Source organism: Trachemys scripta, chromosome 10 (genome assembly GCF_013100865.1).
Source record: "Trachemys scripta elegans isolate TJP31775 chromosome 10, CAS_Tse_1.0, whole genome shotgun sequence".
Classification (NCBI taxonomy): domain Eukaryota; kingdom Metazoa; phylum Chordata; order Testudines; family Emydidae; genus Trachemys; species Trachemys scripta.
In genome coordinates, this window is record NC_048307.1 from 209,014 (window position 1) to 233,701 (window position 24,688).

General features: G+C 39.4%; 1 protein-coding gene and 1 long non-coding RNA gene across 3 annotated transcripts in view; one reads left to right on the top strand and one right to left on the bottom strand.

The window, feature by feature from the left end:
- Window positions 1-1,628: 1,628 nt before the first annotated feature.
- On the top strand, window positions 1,629-22,780 carry LOC117883652. The gene is made up of 2 exons (XR_004647362.1): window positions 1,629-3,471; window positions 22,292-22,780. It is a non-coding gene; the product is annotated as an uncharacterized LOC117883652 (long non-coding RNA).
- UBE2I (ubiquitin conjugating enzyme E2 I) overlaps window positions 5,326-24,688 on the bottom strand; it is a 32,379-nt gene continuing 13,016 nt past the window's right edge. For both annotated transcript variants that reach the window (XM_034783196.1, XM_034783195.1), the window contains exons 4-7: window positions 16,970-17,042; window positions 12,908-13,017; window positions 12,655-12,734; window positions 5,326-5,983 (exon numbers count right to left, since the gene is read on the bottom strand). In XM_034783196.1, the coding sequence (XP_034639087.1) occupies window positions 5,920-5,983; window positions 12,655-12,734; window positions 12,908-13,017; window positions 16,970-17,042 (327 nt within the window). In that variant the 3' untranslated portion in view covers window positions 5,326-5,919. The remainder of the gene's footprint in view (window positions 5,984-12,654; window positions 12,735-12,907; window positions 13,018-16,969; window positions 17,043-24,688) is intronic.

Sequence of the window (24,688 nt, forward strand, 5' to 3'; positions counted from 1 at the left end):
AGTCTCTATTTAAGCCTAAATTGATAGCCGTCAGGAACAGTATCCCCGATAATGTCACTACTAACCTGGTAGCTGAACTTTGCGACTTTTCCTCACACACAACTATTTCACATTTGGGGACAATATATACCTTCAAGTCAGTGGCACTGCTATGGGTACCCGTATGGCCCCACAGTATGCCAACATTTTTATGGCTGACTTAGAATAATGCTTCCTTAGCTCTCATCCCCTAATGCCCCTACTCTACTTGCGCTACATTGATGACATCATCATCTGGACCCATGGAAAAGAAGCCCTTGAGGAATTCCACCATGATTTCAACAATTTCCATCCCACCATCAACCTCAGCCTAGACCAATCCACACAAACGGTCCATTTCCTTGATACTACTGTGCTAATAAGTGATGGTCACATAACCACCACCCTATACCGGAAACCTACTGACCGCTACACTTACCTACATGCCTCCAGCTTCCATCCAGGACACACCACACGATCTATTGTCTACAGCCAACCTCTAAGATACAACCGCATTTGCTCCAGTCCCTCAGACAGAGAAACACCTACAAGATCTCTATCAAGCATTCTTAAAACTACAATACCCACCTGCTGAAGTGAAAAAACAGATTGACAGAGCCAGAAGAGTATCCAGAAGTCACCTACTACAAGACAGGCCCAACAAAGAAAATAACAGAACACCACTAGCCGTTACCTTTAGCCCCCAACTAAAACCTCTCCAGCGCATCAAAGATCTACAACCTATCCTGAAAGATGATCCCTCACTCTAACAGATCTCGGGAGACAGACCTGTCCTCGCTTACAGACAGCCCCCCAACCTGAAGCAAATACTCACCAGCAACCACACACCACAGAACAAAAACACTAACCCAGGAACCTATCCTTGCAACAAAGCCCGATGCCAACTCTGTCCACATATCAATTCAAGTGACACCATCATAGGACCTAATCACATCAGCCACGCCATCAGGGGCTCATTCACCTGCACATCTACCAATGTGATATATGCCATCATGTGCCAGCAATGCCCCTCTGCCATGTACATTGGTCAAACCAGACAGTCTACGCAAAAGAATTAATGGACACACATCTGACATCAGGAATCCTAACATTCAAAAACCAGTAGGAGAACACTTCAACCTCTCTGGCCATTCAGTAACAGATCTAAAGGTGGCAATTTTGCAACAGAAAAGCTTCAAAAACAGACTCCTATGAGAAACTGCTGAACTTGAATTGATATGCAAACTAGGTACTATCAATTTAGGCTTAAATAGAGACTGGGAATGGCTGAGCCATTACACACATTGAATCTATTTCCCCCATGTTACGTATCCTCACAGCTTTTTGTCAAACTGTCTTAAATGGGCTATCTTGATTATCACTACAAAAGTTTTCCCTCCTGCTGACAACAGTTCATTAATTAATTAGCCTCTTAGAGTTGGTTGGGCAACTCCTATCTTTTCATGTTCTCTGTATGTATGTATGTGTATATCTCCTCACTATATGTTTCATTCTATGCATCTGATGAAGTGGGCTGTAGCCCACGAAAGCTTATGCTCAAATAAATTTGTTAGTCTCTAAGGTGCCACAAGTACTCCTGTTCTTTTTACTAATACAGTAGTAGCAGCATTTCACTAGGAAGGAGTACAGAAGTTTAAGCCAGGACCCAGAAGAGGGCTCCAGGGCACTGTTCTGATGGAGATTACAGCTTTCACAGAACAGTTAAAACTTGGGCCTTCACCACATAGTTAGAGAGCCAAACTTCCAAAGTGGTGGAATAAACCCTTTGTCAGAGTTAAATTCTAGCTTGCTGAATTGCAATTCATCCTACATAATATTATCAGTTTCAATTGAATGACACTTAATTTTCCTTTCTAAATTGCTGCATAAGGAGTGTGAGACAGTTGTTGCCTAAGTTCAGGCATAGCTGAAACAATATCTGTATGTAAGTGTTTTGCTGTTGTATCGTACACATATACTGGATAAACTAAAATTCTGGGTTTATACCTACATAATAGAACTCCATTCAGTTTTATGAAAGGATTGCGGTCATCTCACAAGAGAGGATCATTTATTACAGTTGGAGACAAATTATACAGGTAAGGGATATTGAAATCCTTATACAGAGCTAAAAACAAGCATTATTAATTTGAATTAAGATAAGCAGTCAGACTAGTTCTTGCATCTAGAACTTCTGCTTCATGTCCGACAACCCACTAGTTTTATTTTAAAAATGACAGCAAGGCAAACCTATCATTTTGATCCAATAACTTGTACAGGTAGAAAAGAGAATATATGTAACTTGCTCCTGTAGAAAGCTTACTACAATTCGCTATTCTTCTGTGCAGCAGTTACAGGAAACCTAATTTGTGGAGACCTACAAATACCATGTTTGCAAACATTAGAAATAACTAGAGTTGCATTTAACAGGCCCTTGCATGGCACATAATAAAGCTATACAAAGACCATTTCTGCTAAAATACTTAGTATTTTAAGATTTATCTACCATCAGGACAGTTGAGATATATTTACTTACCATAAAACTGTCTATTTAATATCTGTGAAATTTCAGATTTGCTGAACTTGTCAGGATTCTTTTTGCACCAACTGCTTGTAATGGCTGAGGCAGAAGGTATGAAAATTGACACTCTCCCAATCGGAAGGGAGTCTTAATGCATCTCCTGGGTAAGATGGCTGTATATCACTCCTTTTCACCATATATCTACCCAACAGAGGACAAGAAGGATAGAAGAGTAAGGTACTGCATGTACAGGAGAAAATTCAACAGGATGTTATAGAACACCATTAGTCAATGGCATCCCCTCAGTCACCTATTTTCCCCAACAATTCCTTTCTACAGATTTCTCATAGGAAGAATGGTTTTTCATTTAAATTTAAACACTATATCAAATTCAGTGATCTTGTATGTATTATCTTGAATGTATTACAAGAGTCACATTTATTAATGTCAAGTATCAAGGTACAATAATTCTACCATTGCCCTTAAACTGCTACCATTGCACACAAAAATTAGCATATTGACATCTAAAAGATGCATCCATTTTCATATGGATGTTTAATCACTACTCAACAAAATGCTAGATTTAGAGTAGTAATTGCAAAAAAGGCTTTCTGGGGAGCACCCTATAGGTATAAAATCCAGCTGAATTGTGTATCTGATTTCCTTTGTATTATAAACCCCTAAACCACCTGAGGAACATGTTAACTATAGAATCATCCTGCTAAACAAGGCACTCTTGCCTCAGACATGATCACATAGTTTCTCATAAATTCAATACAAGATTTCAAGTATCAATTAATTCAACCAAAATTTAAAATTCAAAGTTAAATATTTTCCTAACATACATGTATTTTATTTCCTTAGTAAAGCAGCATGTGATGTGGAGGTTATTGTACACCTGGAGCATAAGTTTTTGGAAACACAAGAAACAGGTTAGTCATAGCTTTTTTTTAATTTATTTATTTATTGAACTCCCAAGCTGTGTTTACATATAACAATTACCAGGAAAGGAAAAGAATGTAGGTATTCCATTTTATATCCTAGGGAAAGGAACACTGTCAGGAAAACTCCTAATCTGTCTTATTAGTGACAAGATTTAAACCACTAGTTCACTTAATAGTATGTTGGTTATTTTTTGCATTTCTTTCAGCAACGACAGTGAAATTTTTTTTTTGCTTTATGCTTCTCATGCAGCAGCAGAATGCTATTTTAGGAGTTTCCAGCACTAAGACGCGATAAAAACAAGCAAGGTTCCCTCCACCATGTTTTGCCATGAAAAACATTTCCATTCATTTTAGATTTTGTGTAGAGTAAAAAAAAAAAAAAAAAAAAAACCAACCAACCTCTGAAGGTCCCGCAGTAAAATTAGAGAACATATGACTAATGATCTGATATATTATCATCTCATCCCCTAGCAGGGATTTTCCTCTAAATCAGCTCCCCCTCTCTTTTTTTGGGAATCTATCACTGGGTGAAATCCTGACCCACTGAAATCAATGGCAAAACTGCCATTTACTTTAATGGGGTCAGGATTTCACACTGGTTTTGAAAAACTAGATTAGGGACTTCATTTTGTTGGAGGGAGTTTTTTGCTATCTGGAGGGAAGTTTCTTTCTAACTTGACATTTTCTCTTTTGTCCATTGGTTCAAAGGCTGCTTTCCCAATTAGCTATCTTTAAAAAATATGGCAAGATTTAAAAAATATGGCATAGTAGCAGTGTGTTGGATCAAATGAGAGAGAAAGTGAGGCAGTTAGCCTCAGAGATTCGAGGGAACATTTCCACACTTGGATGGCAACCACCATAATCAGATACAGCACTCAGCCTTACTTACTATACTTCTGTAAAAATGTAATAAAAATGGAATCACAGGACAATTGATTATTGCTACAACAGAGAACTTAGATTTCAAAGCAAGTCTAACCATAGCACTAATTTTATACCACAGACAGGTTGACGCTTTCAGCATTTCATCACCAGTGATATGGTTTTTTGTTTTTGTTTTTTTAATCTAGAGAAATGCTGTTACATTTCAGAGTTGTGGGGGGGGGGGGGGAGGGGAGGGGAAGGGGGAGAAGGGTCATGCATATTTGAATTCCTCCCTTCATATGGGTTAACTGTGGCCTTTTGCATTTTACAGACAAGAACTTTGCCCTTTCCCTAAACATTACATACACTGGCTTTCATAAGGCACTAATTTTTTTTTTTTAAAGCAAAATAACTTTAAATATTTAAATATTGCAGATCACATGCACTCCTTCTTAGATAAATTTTTTTACATTGTTTACAGTTCACCCTTCTTTGGGTTGTGGATGTCAGGTATCCTAGTATATGCCTGGGCTTCAAAAAGTTTTGATTTGTGAACCAGTCACTCTAAACTGGTTACCCTAAAATATCAGATCCCAAAGATGAAGATAATCAATTATGCTTCTTGGCACTGGCCTATTGATAAATTTGTAGTCTAGTCACAATATTGTCCAATCAGCATAACTATAAACATCAGCTTTGGTAATGGCCAATGTGCTAGTCAGAGTTGACTTTCCTTAAAAGATCTGAGAAATTGATTTAGTTTAACCAAGTCTGAGTGACTATAATTCAGGAGTAAAGCGTTAGAGAAGGGTTACTTCTACAATGGAGGGTCCCAGGGGGAAGGCTAACAATGAAACAGGCGTACATTAGAAGCCTTTATAAAAAGGAAGGGTCATTGAATTTTGCTTTCTGAGACTATATTTAACTGGAAGGCTTTTCTCCTTTTAATCATTTCAATGAAGATAATGAAACAAAAACCTTTATATAAACAGTTTATTTACTCTAAACAGCAACACAGACAAAACGCCATATAAACACAAAAGGAAGTGATGCAGAATCAAGATGCTGGCTGACTTTGGATCTCTGAGGCTCTTAAGCAATAACAACCTAGTTTCTGAAAGATAGAAAAACAAATTAAGGGGAGGGAAGGGGGTGGAGGGTATGATTTTTTCATACAGCCAGCTAGAGTCTAAATATAGTTCTAAACATTTTAAAGCATGCCTGCATCAGATAGCAAAGTAACTAGAGATACTAGTGAATTTATAGAAGTATAAAAGTTTATAATTTTACAGCAGTTGAAATACTGACATCAATATTAAAATAAAAGCAAGTTTTACATAACAATCAAAAATACAAAAGACTGAAGGAAGAGACCCTGTATGAAAAAACTGGGGGCAATTCAGCGAATTCAGAACTGTATACAAGTGGCGAATATGGAAAATGGCACACATACGACCCCCTCCCCTAAGTGAATATTAATTGTACATAGCAACATTAGATTTTGCAAAAATTTTGTAAACAAGTTCTTGCCAAACCAATCCCTTCCTTTTTAAGATGCTGTATGACAGGTGCTTATGATGGCGCAAACTTCTTGGCTTGTGCTCGAACCCTCTTTTCATATTCCACTCTGTTTTGGCTGGATATAAAAAAAATAAAGGTCATTAGACGTTTCAGATGTCAATTATGTCAAGCTGCACAATCAATACTATTTAAGTAGTTCTCATCCATATGAGACCCTCAAATTATTCCTTAAGGCAAGAGAGATTAGGCAGAGATGAAGCATCTTACGTACTCATGACAGTAGGAAAACCCATGACTGAATTGACCGACGGGTAAACAGAAAAAAAAAAAAAATCTTGGCTATACCAACAGCTCACTGTCTAAACACTGCTCATTTAATTAATGAGAGGGTCATTTGCACTGTAGGACCCATTTGTTTGGAAAGAAGTGACTAGTCAAAACAGGTTGGTAGCCCGGGTAAGACAGAGCTCACTAACATCTGTCCAGTAGGGTTTGCTGCAGGAAATAGGAAGAAGATTGTATCTTAGAAGTAAAAGCATTTTGGGGAAGGAGACAAGACATTTACAGAGTTACTCTGTTAGATTCATGTCTGTGAAAATACCATGACACTCCTATTATTTCATTAAGTGCTCTTCATATACTAAAGTATTTAGACAGAAGGTGGGTGAGGTAGTATGTTACTTCATCTCAAAAAAGATATACTGGCACTAGAAAAGGTTCAGAAAAGGGCAACTAAAATGATTAGGGGTTTGGAACAGGTCCCATATGAGGAGAGATTAAAGAGGCTAGGCCTCTTCAGCTTGGAAAAGAGATGACTAAGGGGGGATATGATAGAGGTATATAAAATCATGAGTGATGTGGAGAAAGTGGATAAGGAAAAGTTATTTACTTATTCCCATAATCCAAGAACTAGGGGTCACCAAATGAAATTAACAGGCAGCAAGTTTAAAACAAATACAAGAAAGTTCTTCTTCACACAGCACACAGTCAACTTGTGGAACTCCTTACCTGAGGAGGTTGTGAAGGCTAGGACTATAACAGCGTTTAAAAGAGAGCTGGATAAATTCATGGTGGTTAAGTTCATTAATGGTTATTAGCCAGGATGGGTAAGGAATGGTGTCCCTAGCCTCTGTTTGTCAGAGGATGGAGATGGATGGCAGGAGAGAGATCACTTAATCACTGCCTGTTAGGTTCACTCCCTCTGGGGCACCTGGCATTGGCCACAGTCGGTAGATAGGATACTGGGCTAGATAGACCTTTGGTCTGACCCGTTATGGCCATTCTTATGTTATGTTCTTATGCTCTTGCTCCATGCTAAAAAAGCCACATTGACACTATCTTTAAATTCTCTGAATGTACTGTTTACAACCATTGCCTTCAATTCCTCTCTGCCTGCTGGATCCTGGAACCATTCCAACCCTGCTTCTGTGGTCTCCACTATATTCATGCTGTTCTCAAAGTATCTAATGAGGTTTTCTTAACTAAATCCCAGGACCAATACTCCATCCTCATCCTTTCTTGGTCATTATAGTACCACTCCCATCCTCCCAATCACTCAGGTCCATAATCTGAATGTCATTTTTTGGCTCTGCCCTCTCTGAGCCTTCATAGCCAGACTGTTTCCAAAATATGGCACTTTTTCCTTCATATAGTCTCCAAAACCCGTTCTTTTCTTTCCAGAAAAGCTTCCATTTACACTTATCTCATCTCTGGTCTTTACTTCTGAGACTTTGATCCCACAAAGACCATTCAAGACTCTGCTGCCAAAATAATTTTCCTTTAAGGTCTTGTCTCTTCCCCCGCAGCCCCTTTTGAATCCTTCTTAGAACTCCACTTTTCACCAATTCATAGCTTCTAAGGCCAGAAGGAACCATTGTGATCATCTAGACTAACCTCCTGTATACTACAGGCCACAGAACTTCCCCAAATCTTTTAGAAAGAAACAAAACATCCAATCTTGATTTAAAAATGGTCACTAATGGAGACTCCACCAAGACACTTGATAAATTGTTCCAGTGGTTAATTACTCTCATTGTTAAAAATGTACACCTTATTCCCAGTCTGAATTTGTCTAGCTTCAATTCCAGCTATTGGATCATGTTGCATTATTCTCTGCTAGATTGAAGAGATTGTTATTAAATACTTGTTGAACCTTGTAGGTATAGACTAATCAAGTCACCCCTTAACCTCCTCTGTTAAGCTAAATAGATTGAACTCCTTGAGTCTACCGGTAAGGCATGTTATCTAATCCTTTAATCATTTTTGTGGCTCTTCTCTGAACAATTTATCAACATCCTTCCTGAATTGTGGGACCTCAGAACTGGACACTGTGCTCCAGCAGTTGCACCAGTGCCAAATACAGAGGTAAGATAACCTCTCTGTTCCTACTCGAGATTACTTTGTTTATGCATCCCAGGATCGTATTAAGCTCTTTTGGCCACACTGAGAGCTCATGTGCAGCTGATGAACTACCATGACCCCGAAATCTTTTTCAGAGTCACTGCTTCTCAGGATAGAGTACCCCATTCTATAAGTATGGCCTACATTCTTTGCTCCCAGATACATATGATTATATTTATCCATATTAGAACACATACTATTTGCTTGTGCCCAATCTACCAAACAATCCAGATTGCTCTGAATCAGTGACCTGTCCTCTTAATTATCTACCATTCCCGCAATTATTGTGTTATCTGCGAACTATCAGTGATGATTTTATTTCTTCTCCCAGGTCACTGATAAAGATGTTAACTAGTGCAGGACTTAGAACTGATTCCTCCGGTACTCCACTTTAAACACACCCCACTCAATGATGATTCCCCATTTATAGTTACATTTTGGGACCTAACAGTTAGACAGTATTTAATCCATTTAATGTACACCGTGTTAACTTTATATTGTTCTAATTTTTTAATCAAAATGTTGTGCAGTATCAAATCAAACACCTTACAGAAGTTTAAGTATATTATGACATCACTATTACCTTTACCAACCAAACTGGTAATCTCATAAAAAAAATAGATATATCAAGTTAGTTTTAACGGTTACTCTCAAGAGAGAGATCTTGGAGTCACTATGGATAGTTCTCTGAAAAACATCCACTCAATTGCAGCAGCAGTCAAAAAAAGCGACCAGAATGCTGGGAATAATTAGGAAAGGGATAGATAACAGGACAGAAAATATCATGTTTCCTCTGTATAAATCCATGGTACACCCACATCTTGAATACTGTGTGTGGATGTGATCGCCCCATCTCAAAAAATGTATTGGAATTGGAATAGGTTCAGAAAAGGGCAACAAAAACTATTAGGGGTATGGAACAGCTGCTGTATGAGGAGAGATTAATAAGACTGGGACTTTACAGTTTGGAAAAGAGACAGCTAAGGGGAGATCTGATTGAGTTCTATAAGATCATGACTGGTGTAGAGAAAGTAAATAAGGAAGTGTTATTTACTCCTCATAACACAAGAATTAGGGGTCCGCAAATGAAACTCCACCAGTCAATGTGCAATGGCAGTCAAAAAAAGCTAACAGAATGTTGGGAATCATTAAGAAAGGGATAGATAAGACTGAAAATATCATTGCCTCTATATAAATCCATGGTACGCCCACATCTTGAATACTGCACGCAGATGTGGTCACCCCATCTCAAAAAAGATATTGGAATTGGAAAAGGGCAACAAAAATAATTAGGGGTATGGATCAGCTTCTTGGAAAAGAGACGACTGGGGGCGGGGGGAGATATGATAGAGGTCTATAAATTATGACTGATGTGGAGAAAGTAAATAAGGAAGTGTTATTTACTCCTTCTCATAACACAAGAACTAGGGATCACCAAATGAAATTAATAGGCAGCAGGTTTAAAACAAACAAAAGGAAGTATTCTTCACACAACGCACAGTCAACCTGTGGAACTCCTTGCCAGAGGATGTTGAGAAGGCCAAGACTATAACAAGGTTCAAAAAAGAACTAGATAAATTAATGGAGGATAGGTCCACCAATGGCTATTAGCCAGGATGGGCAGGGATGATGTTCTTAGCCTCTGTTTACCAGAAGCTGGGAATGGGCGACAGTAGATGGATCACTTGATTACCTGTTCTGTTCATTCCCTATGGGGCACCTGACATTGGCCACTGTCGGAAGACAGGATACTTGGTTAGATGGACCTTTGGTCTGACCCAGTATAGCCGTTCTTACGTTGATCTATTTGCCATACTCAGGTTTATTTGCATTAATTACATTACCCTCCTTTAGTTCTTTATTGAACGAGTTCCTGTATCAGCTGCTCCATCACCTTGCCCACGATTGATTTCAGCCTGACAGCTCTATAGTTTCCCAAGTCAGCCCATTTACCCTTTTTAAAAATAGGCACATTAATTTTCTTAAATTTTTCTTGAACTTCCCCCAAGACTTATTGAAAATGAACATTAACAGTCCAGCAAACACCTCAGCCTTTTAAAACTATCTGATGCATGTTATCTGAACCTGCTGATTTAAAAATGTCAAACTTTCTTCTGCTTATAAACATCCCACAGAGATACTAGTGGAAAGGAAAGAGTTATCACCTTATGATGAGACTGCATCATGTTTCCCCACACCCCAAATACAGAACAGAAACATTTATTGAACACTTCTGTCTTTTCTGTATTATTGTGGTTAATTCTTCCATTTCCATCTAGTAATGGACCAATACCAAAACACACAAACAAAAAACCACTTATTGTCCCTTCCACTGCTGGCCAAAGATTTCTCCTTGCGTCTACTGACTTTCCCTATAAATGTTCTGCAATTCCCACTTCTGATTTACAGTCACTATTATCAACTTCCCCTTTATTCCACTGTTATATTTTTTTTTTTTTCAGTTGCCTTCAATTCCCCTCTAAACCAGGTTGGTTTTTTTAACCAGCAGAGTCTTCCTCCTCGATTGTGGCTTTTTGGGCATCTAGGAAGGGGTTCTTAAACGATACCCAATTATCATTCACTTTTTTTGATTAAATTCTTCCTTGCAGCTGCTTTGGTACATAATTGCTTTCAGCTTTGTAAAATAGGCCCTATTAAATCTTTAAGTAGATATATTACTGTTCTGGACTTTATTCTGCTTGCACATTATAAATGTGATCAAGCCACGAGCACTTGTACCAAACCTACCATTAACTTTTAATTCTGTGATCAGTTCTTTATCTGTTAGGACAAGGTCTAACATACAACTCCTCTACATTGGCTGCAACACTTTTTGAGTTAGGAAACTCAACTATAATGTTTAGAAATTCCAAGGTTGTTTTTGTACTGGCAGCGTGAGACCTCCAGCATGCATCTCTCAAACTAAAGTCCTCCATGATCTCTCAGTTTTTCCCCCTACACATTATAGATAGATACATAAGGAGGCAGTTATTCTGTTCCCTAGTGCGATTTAGTGGTCTGTAGCAGGCATCAACTGGTACCCCATGTTGTGCTTTTTCTGTTAGAACATTGATCCATAAGCATTCAAGATAACTTTTTTTGAGAGTCCGTGACTAACAGATTATGCCAGTTTTTGGCATAGAAAGCACTCCCCTTCCCCTTTTGACTATTTGATCCTTCCTAAATAGGTTATACCATTGATTTTAACATAATTATGTGAATCGTCCCACCAGATTTCTGTAATACCACTCGTCAAATTTACGTTAATAAATGAGCAATTCCAGTTCCTCTTGTTTGTTACCCAGGCTCTTAGCATTAGTGTATAGGCAACTAAAGAATTTCTTCCCCTCATGTCTTTTGGTTCCTTGATTCATTTTGTTCTCAACATCTCAATTTTCTGCCACTTAAGTGCTCAAGTCTTCCCTCTTTCCACCGTCTCCTTCTGATATTAGTTTAACCCCCTCCTGACTATTCTTGCTAGCCTTTCCCCAAGGAGATTGGTCCCTCTTCTACTGAGGTGGAGGCCATCCAAGCTATACAGCCTCCTCTTCCCATAGAAGGTGGAACAATGCAAAGACAGCCCTCCATCTTGCACCACTTACCTAGCCAGCAATTCACTTTCAGAAACTTCTGCCCTCTGTCTTTCTTTGCTTATGGGACAGGAAGGATCTCAGAGAAGATTGCTTGGACAATCAGAGATGTTCTTTCTTACCTTTAAGATTTCACAGTTTAGCCCTACACTACTTAGACTGATAATCTCATCGCATCCAATGCCATTTCATTCTGCCAAAGTTCCCAGCCTTCCCCACCCATAAACCCACTTCTCACTAAGGTACTCTTTCCTATGCTGCCCCATATACACTGCACAAACTTCCCCAAATAGCTGTAAACCCACTACTTTAAGACCAAAATGGCTACAGAACCTCCCAGTTAATTACAATTAGGAATGTAATGAGGAATGATTGTGCATGTAGCTACTGTACAGGATTTGTTAACTCATCCTTCCTCTCCCTTGCCTCTACATAGTAATTTCACCCTACTGTTAAGTCTTGTTAACCTAGGATTGTAAACTCTTTAGAGGCAAAGACTCTCTTTACATATCCGTACAGCACAATGGGACTGATTCCTCATTAGAGCCTCTATATGCTACTGTATTAACTTGCCTTATCACTGGACCTCCAACCTTAACTTTAAAGTTAGTTGGTTGTTTTATTGAGGTTACAGCATAAAACTAAACATCTCTATATAAAGCAGACCCAGAAATTATTTTCTGGGAGCTGGTTTACCTATCTTACCATCAATCACTCAAATGGAGACCCAAAGTTTACAAACAGCTATAAGCCAGTCAATGTGTTTAAAAAAACCCAGAAAAACCCAACAACTAACCAGTAAATTGTGTAAGCCTCTGCTTGAGCTGGGTCTTGAATATTTGGTTCATTTAGAAGTTCTTGTATTCCTAACAAGATCTGTATAAGAAAACGTGGAAAAAATAATTTATGTAAATATTACTATGAAACATACAATTCAGAACTTCTATAAATAAAATGCAGAATTGTGCACAAGACATTCCAGAATCACACAAAAGGTAAGCTGACAAAGCAAGCAAAGGTGTAGAGTTTTAACAGAAGAATGTTATGACCTGTTTAATTGTGATTGCTGGCCTCCAATCCTTATCCTCCTCTAAGATGGAGAGGCACACTGTGCCTGAAGGATACACATTTGGGTGGAATAATGGTGGTTCAAATTTACCTAAGGAAGAAAAGATTTCTTTATGTGCAAATCTAAGATTTTGGACCAAGTTTCATTAAATCAGAACATTTAAAAAGTCGACTTCTAGTAAAGCTGGCCATTTCCCCTAAACCACAAGGCAACCAATCTCCCATTGTCACAATCCCATTCAGAAAATCCATTAAGTTTTTCTGTAGTGCAGTTACCATTAGTTCTCCCTCCTTTGTTGGGTCTACTTGTATCTCCACGTCAGATCTCAGTCACATTAATGATTAACCCGATCAGTCCAGGCCAAAATATGTTCTGAATGAACAATATTACCTATTATCCATTCTAAGATAGGAGGATTTCATTAATGCTAAATGGCACTAAGTGCAGTGAAAATGTACAGGGGATCATTTAATACTTAAAAGAACTCTGTACAGAGCAGCTCACCCAAACCTTTACTGCTTCCTCCCAGAGCTCAGATCCCACCACTATGAAATACGGTGGACTGCAAGTGTATCCTGGATAATGTTTAACACACAACGCTCTTTATATGTTTAAATTGCTGTATGAACAGTCAGTGGATATTAGTATTAATGGGCACTGAAATTATGAGGAGCACAACAAACATCCTGCTTTGAAATACAGTTCCCAAAGAAAGCACTGCCACAAGCAACAGCTCTTAAACCAGAGGACAGTTTCTCTTGCTATTTCACCAAGCTCTATTTAGAGTAGTTTTGTGATGGTCTGGGCCCAAAATGCAATACTACTTATATCAATACTCCACACTCCTTCATAAAATAATGAAGCAGATCAACTCACATGACCACATCTATACATTTTTCACCACCTATTCCCCCCCTTCATTGCAAGTGTTACATTAAAGAGGCATTTATAATACCTTTAAAAAGTCTCCTTACCAAGAGTTTGTCTATTTTAAGTTTCCATCATTTTTTTCCCGTGTTTCACTTTATCTTTATGTACAAGACCAATAACTGCATTCAGAACACAACAGTGAATTTTAAATTAAGCTTAAATTGCATTTAAATCAGGACATTTCTATTCCATTTAGGTTGTACAATCAATTTTGTCCCTAAAATTAAATTGTGTTTCTTTAATACCTCTGTTTCCTTTTTAAGGACTTAAATGCAAAGTGACAGATGACTGATTCTGTAGCAAGACAGTTTCAGAGATATTCCCTATCTTTAAAATGAGGAATTCCATTAATACTGGCAGAATCTTTCAAGCCAGCTGATATTTCTCCAAATGCCTGCTGTATGTTTTTACAAGTGAAAAGGTAGGCTATTATGTCACCAGCATTAAATTGGAGATCAACTGAAGAAAGAGCCTAAACACATCAGGTAAATTTCCAAGGTCTTGAAGAAACAGGACAGAAATCTTTACGTGGCACACTGTACTCTCTCAGGGAGCATCCCATTCAATTCATTATCCCACTATACATATAAAATGATGGGGTCCAAATTAGCTGTTACCAGTCACAAAAGAGATCTTGGAGTCATCATGAATATTTCTCTGAAAACATCTGTTCACTGTGCAGCAGCAATCAAAAAAGCTAACAGAATGTAGGTAACCATTAGGAAAGAGATAGATAATAAGAAAGAAAATATCAGAATGCCTCTATACAAGTCCATAGTATGCCTAAACTTGGAATACTGCATACACTTCTGATCGCCCATCTCAAAAAAAGATATGGGAATTGCAAAGAACAGAGAATATCAACAAAAAACAATTAGGGGTATGGAACAACTTCCATATGAGGAGAGATTAAAAAGACTAGGACTGTTCATCTTAGGAAAGAGACAATTAAGGGGGGACAGGACAGATGTTTATAAAAATCACGAATGGTGTGGAAGAAGTGAAATGGAAGTGTTATTTACTCTCACACAACACAAAAACCAGGGGTCACCCAATGAAATTAATAGGCACCAGGTTTAAAATAAACATAAGGAAGTACTTCATGCAACACACAGTCAACCTGTGGAACTCATTGCCAGGGGACGTTGTGAAGGCCAAACACATAACTGGATTCCACAAAGAATTGAACAAGTTCATGGAGGATAGGCCCACCAATGGCTATTAGTCAAGAGGGTCAGGATGCAATCTCATGCTCTGGATGTCCCTACACCTCTGACTGCTAGAAGCTGGGATTGGGCCACTTGATAATTGCCCTGTTCTGTTAATTCCTCCTGAAGTACCTGGTACCAGCCACTGTCGGAAGACAGGCTGTTGGGCTAGATGGACCACTGGTCTGACCCAGTATAGCCATTCCTATGTTCTAATTGGAAAAACTTAAATCTTGACATCAATGTGCGATGATCATCATCTGAAGCAGGAATGTGTTAAGGCATCAAAAAGCAGCAGCCTTGTTTTTAAAAAGCCCTATGTGGTAATTTAAATAATAGATTTGAAAAATAATTTGCTCAAGAAATCCAGTGGTTAGCTAGGCCAACAGAACTCCATAGACAGAAAATCCATGAATTTTAAAGGTTTCAGAGTAGCAGCCGTGTTAGTCTGTATCCGCAAAAAGAACAGGAGTACTTGTGGCACCTTAGAGACTAACAAATTTATTACAGCATAAGCTTTTGTGGACTACAGCCCACTTCTTCGGATGCATATAGCTATATGTACTCCTGTTCTTTTTATGAATTTTAAAGACAGTTTTCCTACAAATTTCCCTAATAGATACTGGAACATTAAAATCAGTAGTAGCTATATAGCTATCATAAAGCAGAATGTATTGACTCAGCAGCCAAATATCACTATTACGAACACCAAAGATAATCATAAATACAAATAGTTTCTACAGCTTGCAGTAGGATAAAAAATTGCAAAGAAAGAATTGTTATTTATGTAATACTATGTGTCCTATATGCATATCACATGCAAAAAAGCCAAATTTATGTTAATGTAATGTTATGATTATGTTAAAGTGAAAGCACTCCAAAAATTACTACTACAACAACGCTGCACCTCCTGTGTATCTTATAGTACATTGGAACATTTAAGGAAAAGGAACAGAAAAATACGAGGTGGACACAACTTAGCTAAGTTAAAAATCGATAGAACAATCCTAACTTTTGAAAATTTGATTTCCCATCTTTAATATTTAATTAAAACTAGATTTTTAAAAAACAGAATGAAGAAAAATCTGGAGCTGGGTAGCCTGAGAGCTCTTGCTGTTTGTCTATTCAGCTTATGGAGGTCTTTAGAAACAAGTACACCTCTACCCCGATACAACGCTGTCCTCAGGAGCCAAAAAATCTTACCGCATTATAGGTGAAACTGCGTTATATCGAACTTGCTTTGATCCGCCGAAGTCCGTAGCCTCGCCCCCCTGGAGCACTGCTTTACCGTGTTATATCCAAATTCGTGTTTTATCGAGTCACGTTATATTGGGGTAGAGGTGTATACACTTCACTCACTGCACACACATTCACACTGCTTCCACTTAGTGCTATCCTCTTAACTTAAGGTACTTTTCTATCAAGAATGCACAATACACAATTTTCAATATAAAACTAAGCAGATGCAACAGTTGTCAGTGATGACTATGCTAAGTTTCAAAATTAAGCCATTTTTACTGGAACTATATTAGAAAAAAAGTGATCATTAATTAAAAAACCCAATCCCTTTCCCCCTAAAAAAAACCTCAAACCAAAAAAAACCCCAAACAAAAAAAAACCCACAGATTTTTCTGATCTCCCTGAATTTCAGTAGCTGAACAGCTTGCTTAAACTTTCTAAAGAGGCAAGCCAGGGAAAATTTTATTTTAAAGATGTATATGTAAATGCACATGAAAATAAGGATCATAACCATTTTAGTTTGAATTATAATAGGCATTAAGCATCCAGGATAATTAATGAAGTGTTATAAAAGCTCCACCCTACCAGGTAGTTTTTCATATGGCTATATGCACTCAGATTCAACACCATTCTACTAGAAACTGGTATTCTGTCACTTTACTTACATTTTGGGGGTGAGGAGGGATAGTCATCCTTGAAAAGCATCCGTAGTTTAAATAAGCCTCCTTCCCATGGTGTCTGTCAGGAAATTTCAGCAAAGTTAGTTAGATTATGGTAACACCCAAAGTATGCCAAGCACTTTCACAATAGATGGGGAGTTTATAGTCTAAAGAGAACAGAGAGAGAAATTAAAGGTGCATGCCGGGGAAAAAAACATTCAAGCACAAGTAGGGCTGTTTCATGACTATCCGCTATATTATATACATTTATTTTAATATTTGTATAGGATACTTGTCCCTCTGCCTACCTATTATTAGATTTTTTTTAAAAACTTTTTAATTTCCTTCTTTAAAATGTATTTTGTAGTTTTAAGACACTAAGTTAATTTCAATTAAATGTTTCCCGGATTTTGTTTAAGCTACTCTTCTTTAGAAGTCTCTCATTTCTCCCTCAGTGTTGTTACTGTACTATTATTAACGTCCCAATCCTATTATCTTGACCTAGGTACTGCCTAATACTATTATCTATCACTGATAATTCTTCAGTTTCTAACTAAGAATAGCCCACCCACCCATGATTTTAATGACAGTAGGAATATTGCAATCCAATCTTCACTGCATGCCTTCCCCTGAGGAAAAACAACAAAAGATGAAGCTGCTCTCATGCTCAAGACCAGCACAGGCACACATCTGAGCAAACAGGTCTCTAAATACAGACAAGGAAAGTTCCATGAAGGTTGGTGCCAATTATATCGGTCACTGATGGAACAGTGAAGATATCTTTACAGGCTGTCTCCTCATGGAGTCTCTAGGGTGTTGTAGTCTTTACAGGCAATCCCCCTATGAAGAAGTTGGTTGAGCTACCTGAGTCACATTGCAGTCGTAATAGGGTTCTAGGCCACCGGTTTTCTATCTGCTGCCACTGCACCTGGGTCAATGTGGCCTCGTGTCATTTAGGTAGGAAGTTACTTAGGTATATCCCTTAAGGATGATGAATTAGATACAGACTACAGTCATACCACTTCTCACTAAATTTCACAATGAGGGGATTACTAAAGGAGTACTCAGCTGCTGCAAAAAGTGGCGTCACTGCTTCAGTAGGGGTTGTCTCCCCACCACGCCAGTACTGTACCAATGCCACTGTGTTGCATTAGGGAGCACCATGTAAGATGCAAGACAGTGGCCCTAAATACTTGGGTCACTTACGATCCCCCAGTAGCTTTGGCACCAATAAGGGAACTGCATCATCCTGGGTGAGTTGTAGTTTGGGTACATGTACTCTACCTTCCCCCTACAGATTCAGGTAAGGTCAGAACCTGAAGAATATCCATCTCATTGTGCAGAGTTCTACCAGCTGCACTATTCAATCATTATCTAGGTTTTTATAAAGATCACCCACCATGATATCTGAGCATTGAAGTGAGAGATTTCTGTATCTATTTTATAAGAAATCCCAAAGTTTGTTTGTGGTTGGCTGCTATGCACATTACCATAAAGAAATGTAGCCAATACAGACCTCTAATCATTTGTCAGAAAAACATCTTTCTTGTTACTCACCGTAATTTATTTAATTAATGAGTTCATATGGTGAGCTAAGATTGGGAATTTGTATTTTAAGAGTCAGCGAATTATATGAGATGTTTAAGAGTACAAGTCAGTTTTTAGCATTGCAGTAATATCTCACAGCTGCACCTGTGTACCTGTTGCCTTGTTCATTCACATGAACCCAAGTAGCGGTATACAGACATGGTCAAGAAGTTGAGAAGGCACTGACTGAAGAAACCTAAAACTTGCTCTGCCACATAAGCATGATTTATGAACACTTCAGTTTGGCAATAAGTAAATGAAGGCATCTAGTATGAGCACATCTGAACTTCACAGGGGACATACTTTATTATTTAAATGAGGACATGCCTCTGGCCACCAGTAAGGTTCAAAACCTCATGATACTATATGTCATACAAACACATAAGGCAATCCAATCCCTGTGCTCAAGAGCTTGCACTCAAACGACAAATATCTGACAGAGGGCGGAAGGAAACAGTACAAGAGCCACTACTTTGTTTCCATTGTGAAATCTGATCTAAAAAGAAGGAAAGAATATCAAGAAAGGAATTCTAGAACAAACAGTAAAAGCTAGGACAGCATTCTGCTAGTACTCAATCTAGTGAGGGCATACGCTTGAAAAGGTGCCTTGGGCTTGTCCACACTTGAAACGCTACAGCAGCACAAGCCACTGTAGCGCTTCAGCGTAGACGTCAACTACGGCAACGGGAGGGGTTCTCCTTCTCAGCAGTTAATTCACCTCTCCGAGAGAGGGTACCTAGGTCAAGAGAAAAATTCCCCCATAAACCTAGCACTGTCTACACTGAGGGTTAGGTCACCTTAACTATGTCGCTCAGCAGGTGTAGATTCTTCCCACACCCTTGAGCCGCATAGCTGGGTCAACTTAACTTTTGAGTATAGACCAGACCGTTATCTATTGTTATAAGTGATTCTCTTATTTTGGATAACTGATTTATGTATTAAGTTGGCAAATCTCATTCACTGAGAGATTTTCCTTCTAGTTTGTATATTTTTATACAGGCACCAAGAACTAATTTGAGGTTTGCAAGTTTGGAAACCAAGGGAAACCAGATGTTAATGTGATTGCAAAGTAACGTTGAGCAAGTTGTCCAAATACTCAGGTTACTCAGAGATATTTGTCATTAACTACAGGGTGCTTCACGATTCCATACTAGATCTAAAGTTTAAATATATTTATTAATTACACCTCTACCCCGATATAACGCGACCCGATATAACACGAATTCGGATAGAACACGGTAAAGCAGTGCTCGCGGGGGGAGGGGGAGCAGCTGCACACTCCGGTGGATCAAAGCAAGTTTGATATAATGCAGTTTCACCTATAACGCAGTAAGATTTTTTTGGCTCCTGAGGACAGCATTATATCGGGGTAGAGGTGTACCTGAAAGAGGACAAGTAATGAGGTAGCAAAATTTGCAGGTGACAAATTTATTTTGGGTAGTTAGGATCAGAGAACTATGAAGAACTTCAGAGATACCTAAACAAGTAGGTGAATGGGCAACATAATGGCAAATGAAGTTCCATGTCAATAAATATGAAGTAATACACATTGGAGAGGAGAGGAGAGACTAAATTACTCATACACCTTACAGGATTCTAAACTAATTAACAACTCAGGAAAGAGTCCTGTGCATCATTATAGATAATGAAGACCTCTGCACAATGTGCACCTATAGTCAAAAAAAGCAAAAGTGATACTAGGATGTGTAAGGAATGGGATGGAGAATAGTACACACAGATATTATAATGCCTTTATTATGGTGGCATGTCAGCACTATAGTTAAGGTTGTTTCCCAGCTTCTGTTTAAAGTTCAACCTAAATCCCTTAACAATAACATGCTGAGTTGCATTCCTCTGAAATTTGGTGTGCTTCCGGGGGGTAAGTGACCCAAATTCGTGGTCATTTGAGGTAGGTGCTGCAGTGATATAAGACCTGGAAAACAATCAGCCACTTTTTAAAAAGTTTCTATGTGCTTTTGTTTTGTCCAGAGCTAGAGATCAAAAAACTATTGATATACTGTAGGTCAAAATGGTCCCAACCAGTGAAGTTTTACCCAAAGTTGTGCATGGCACTCAGTGAACCTTTAGGGGACTCAAACCAGGAAAAGTAGTTAAGCAACTAAGGGCTTGTCTACACTGGCACTTTACAGCGCTGCAACTTTCTCACTTAGGGGTGTGAAAAAACATCCCTTTGAGCGCTGCAAGTTTCAGCACTATAACATGGCAGTGTAGGCAGTGCTAGAGCGCTGGGAGCTACTCCCCTCATGGAGGTGGTTTTTTGTTTGTTTGTTTAACAGCGCTGGTGCCGTGACTATACAGTCACATTAAAGTGCTGCTGTGGCAGCACTTTAATGTTGCTAGTGAAGACGTGCCCATTTTTATGTTGTGCATGCAGATACAGAGGGGGGAGGAGGGAAAAAAAAGCTTGAAGGTTTCCATTCCTACCATTTTATATGCTTTAAGTTTGACTCTTCTAGGTGCACTAAAATAGGAACAGTTACTCAGATTGCTTTGAAATTTGGTGTGCCTTATGGGGGTACAAAGTAGTGTTAGTGATCCAAGTTTGGGGTCATTTGACCAAGGGGTTTCTTAGTTAACCCTCCAAAAAAGTTTCCTTCTGTTGCTTTGTACTGTTAAACTGACAGCTACTAATCACTAGATGAATTACAGACCTTACTGACATTGATGGCTATGGAGTCACCCTTTAATTAATATAATTAAGGGTAAAATAAGCATAAGCCCCCATCTGAGAAAAACAAAAGTTTTGGACTGAGTGGCTGGAGGTTGCTACAATTTGAGAATCTTGAGTGGCAATTCTGTTTTGGAGGGAATGTAATCAAAGAATTTTGTGAAGAAAAATTAAACATGTGAATGCTTCCTAGGAAGGATGAGATATTAGGGAGCAGACAATTGAGGTTTGGGCCTGCAGCAAGTGGAGAAGGGTTATGTGAAAGGGATAAATGGGGATCAGTGGTAGGAAAGGGGAGAGGTGTTAGGGGCTCAGGAAAGTGGAAGTGTGGGGCACTGGGAAGGCTGCATGGGGGTGAGTGGCAAGGAAACTGGGGGGCAAACTCCCCCCCCCCCCATGAGCTGGATTGTGATGGGCCTTGTCCCTTCCCCCTCTCCCCCCACAGTGTGAGAGTCCCTTACTACCTGTCTCCTTGTGTGTGCCAGGATCTGGGGGGCCTGTGCCCATCTACAGGTGGTTCAACCCTCCCCCATGTAAGTTGGATTCTGGGGTGTCTGCCCTTTTGGAAGAGTCTGAGGCCCCCTCCCTGTTCCCTCTGTGAGCCAGAATCTGGGGAAGTCCTGCTCCTTTGGATGAGGTGCTGAGAACAGGAATCCTTCATGCATTTCACAAGCTCTAAAGCACTCAGGAGGGGAATAGGAAGACCCACGGAGATGAATCGAACAGTTTGCAGGTCTACACTTAAAATGCTGCACCAGTGCAGCTGCAGCGCTTCAGTGAAGACACTACTACATGAGAGAGCTTCTCCCAACAGCACAGTTAATCCACCTCTCCAAGAGGTGATAGCTATGCCAACGGGAGACGTCCTCCCATTGACATAGTGCTGGCTACTCAGTATAGTGGATTTCACACCCCGAGCAATGTAGTTATACCAATGTACATTTGTAGAGTACAGCTGGCCTCAGCTATTGTTTCAGGTTGTATTAATCTATATGGGGTGTTCCCATTCAGCTGGCAACATCACACTGAAATGAATGTTTCACACCTTTCAGAGCCTCCTGCACTGGAGACGATGTGTAGAGGAACCCTTTCCGTCCATCATCCCTGTATCCTTCTTGTTTAGAGGATCATGCTTTTAAATGCTCTAAAATGCACATGCTTTAATGGATTTTTCTGAATTTTTTTGTGACTCGTGGGAGTGCTGTGCAGGGTGAATGACCCAAATTTGGGGTCATTTAAACCAGGGGTTCCAGAGACACAAGCCCTAAAAAGAAAAAAAACCAGCTGTTTTTTCTAAATGTTTCTAAATTTTTTTTTTGGCACAGATCTAGAGATCAGACTATTGCTGTGATGTGGATCAAAATAGTCTCAGTCAATTTTTACCCAAGGTACTGCATGGCACTCACTAAATCTTTGAGGGACCCAAACTGTGAATAGTATTTAAGAAAAAAAACATTCATTGCTTGCGTAGATGTGCATTCTGGAAGGATTATGTTATGTGTGCGCTAATAAAGGAAAAAAAAAAAAAAAAAAAAAAAAAAGAGGATTTCCATGCATCCACCTTATGCTTGCCCAGATTGTTCGAGGGACTGTGCGAACACCGTTGCCCATGGTCAATACCCTACCACTGAGGTTTCTAGTCCCACCTTTGTACACCTGTGCAATGAGTTATTAAATCTTTGTTGCTTGCTACAAGCTGTGTTACAATATAACACATTTTTATTTTATTGGGAGGTTTACAGTGAACACAGCAGAATAGTGAGCAGCCAAACAGTAATTTTTGTTATATCAAGTGGGGAGGAGCCAGAGACAAAGGACTTTGTGGGGGAGGGAGAGGCAAACCTTGGATTGGTTGTTACTAGCCACTGGGGGGACAGATGGCAGGGAGGTAGGGGGTGGAAGTGTCAGAAGAGCAAAGAGTGCACCATGACATGGGGATTGCTGACTATAGGTTGATTTGCGTGGAGAGAGGTGGCCTACGATGGCATCATGTTTTGCCCACTCTGCAGCCTTTAACCATTGATTTTAGAGGTTGTGCTCTACCCAACATTGTTGTGATTCACTGAGGCCTTATTCCTGTCATACATCTCATAGAATGTACCAGAGCAGATTTAGACAACATCAGAAATTTGTGTCCAGGAGCTGTGATAGTTTACTCAGATTTGGCTAAGCATCTGAATAATTGTTACAGTGACGATATAAAAGCTACTGATAAGCATTGGAAAAAACATTAAATCAGGAAATTGGAGAGTTCATGGCTGACCAGAAAACGTATGCTGTCTGGCATAGAAACACTGCAAACTCTGACAGCTCACTGTTTCTCAAGATGGGGCATATCGATTGGACAGGGATCAGAGGATCTCTCTCTCAGACATAAGATTGTCAGCAGTTCGGAACAACCACCTTATCTGTGGTTTCTTTCGCTGGCCCTGCCACAAACTCCACCCTCCAACCATTCTGAAACACTCCACTGTAACATAGTTGTCCTACACGCCACAAACTACACAGGAATCAAGTTATAGGTGGGGAGGAAATAATAGCAACAGAAATATCTGTTTATCAGGTAACAAGGACTCCAGGGAGATGCATTCCCTGCTTATGGGCTGGGGGACCACAGTGAATGGGTCAGGGGTATGGATAGGGAGGTGTGTGTGTTGCGGTGGGAGGGAGAGGGCAGCTGGCTGGCTCCGTGTTATGTAAACTGCAGGACATGATATGTACAACTGCTTAAATGACTTAACTCCTATCAACATATCTTTGCCTGTTAAAAAAACTAGGAAAGTCAATGGCAAAAAATGATATCATAGAGTAACAGTAGTTTAGTGGTAAGTCATTCCTTTGCAGAAAGCGGAGCTGAGCAAAGGTTGCCCATGCAACCTTAACTCTGCTCTCTTTCAGCACTGGCCCATTAGACCCTTGTTAACATACATACTTATCTGCCAAGCCCACAGTTGGTGAAATATACAAGCTCGTCACCTCTTTTCACAAACCAGTCACTTTCAGCCACAGGATTATCTTTTAACAATGTTAGATGAAAACGGGAGGGGAAGGGGAAGGTTGCCCATGCCACCTTTCTTCTACCCTCTTTGAACAATGCCTCAATGTGTGCATACTCAACACTGGCCATTGACACTGTAAGATTCCAGATCTGGTTGTACGTACACACACACACACACACACACACACACACACACACACACACACACACACCTCCCTAGAAAGAATATCACTCAGGTACAATTTAAGAACCATTTCACAGCCTTTTACAACTTACTTACACTTACTCTCAGGAAACCATCTCAACCTACACTTTCGTTTAACTATCACTAAAGCATTATAATCCTCTCATATTCCACCTCTATACTGACAATATCCTTTGTAATAAAGGCTTTATGCCCTGCTCCTGAGATACGTGACACAATTCCACATAGAAATGATGCATGTTGCAT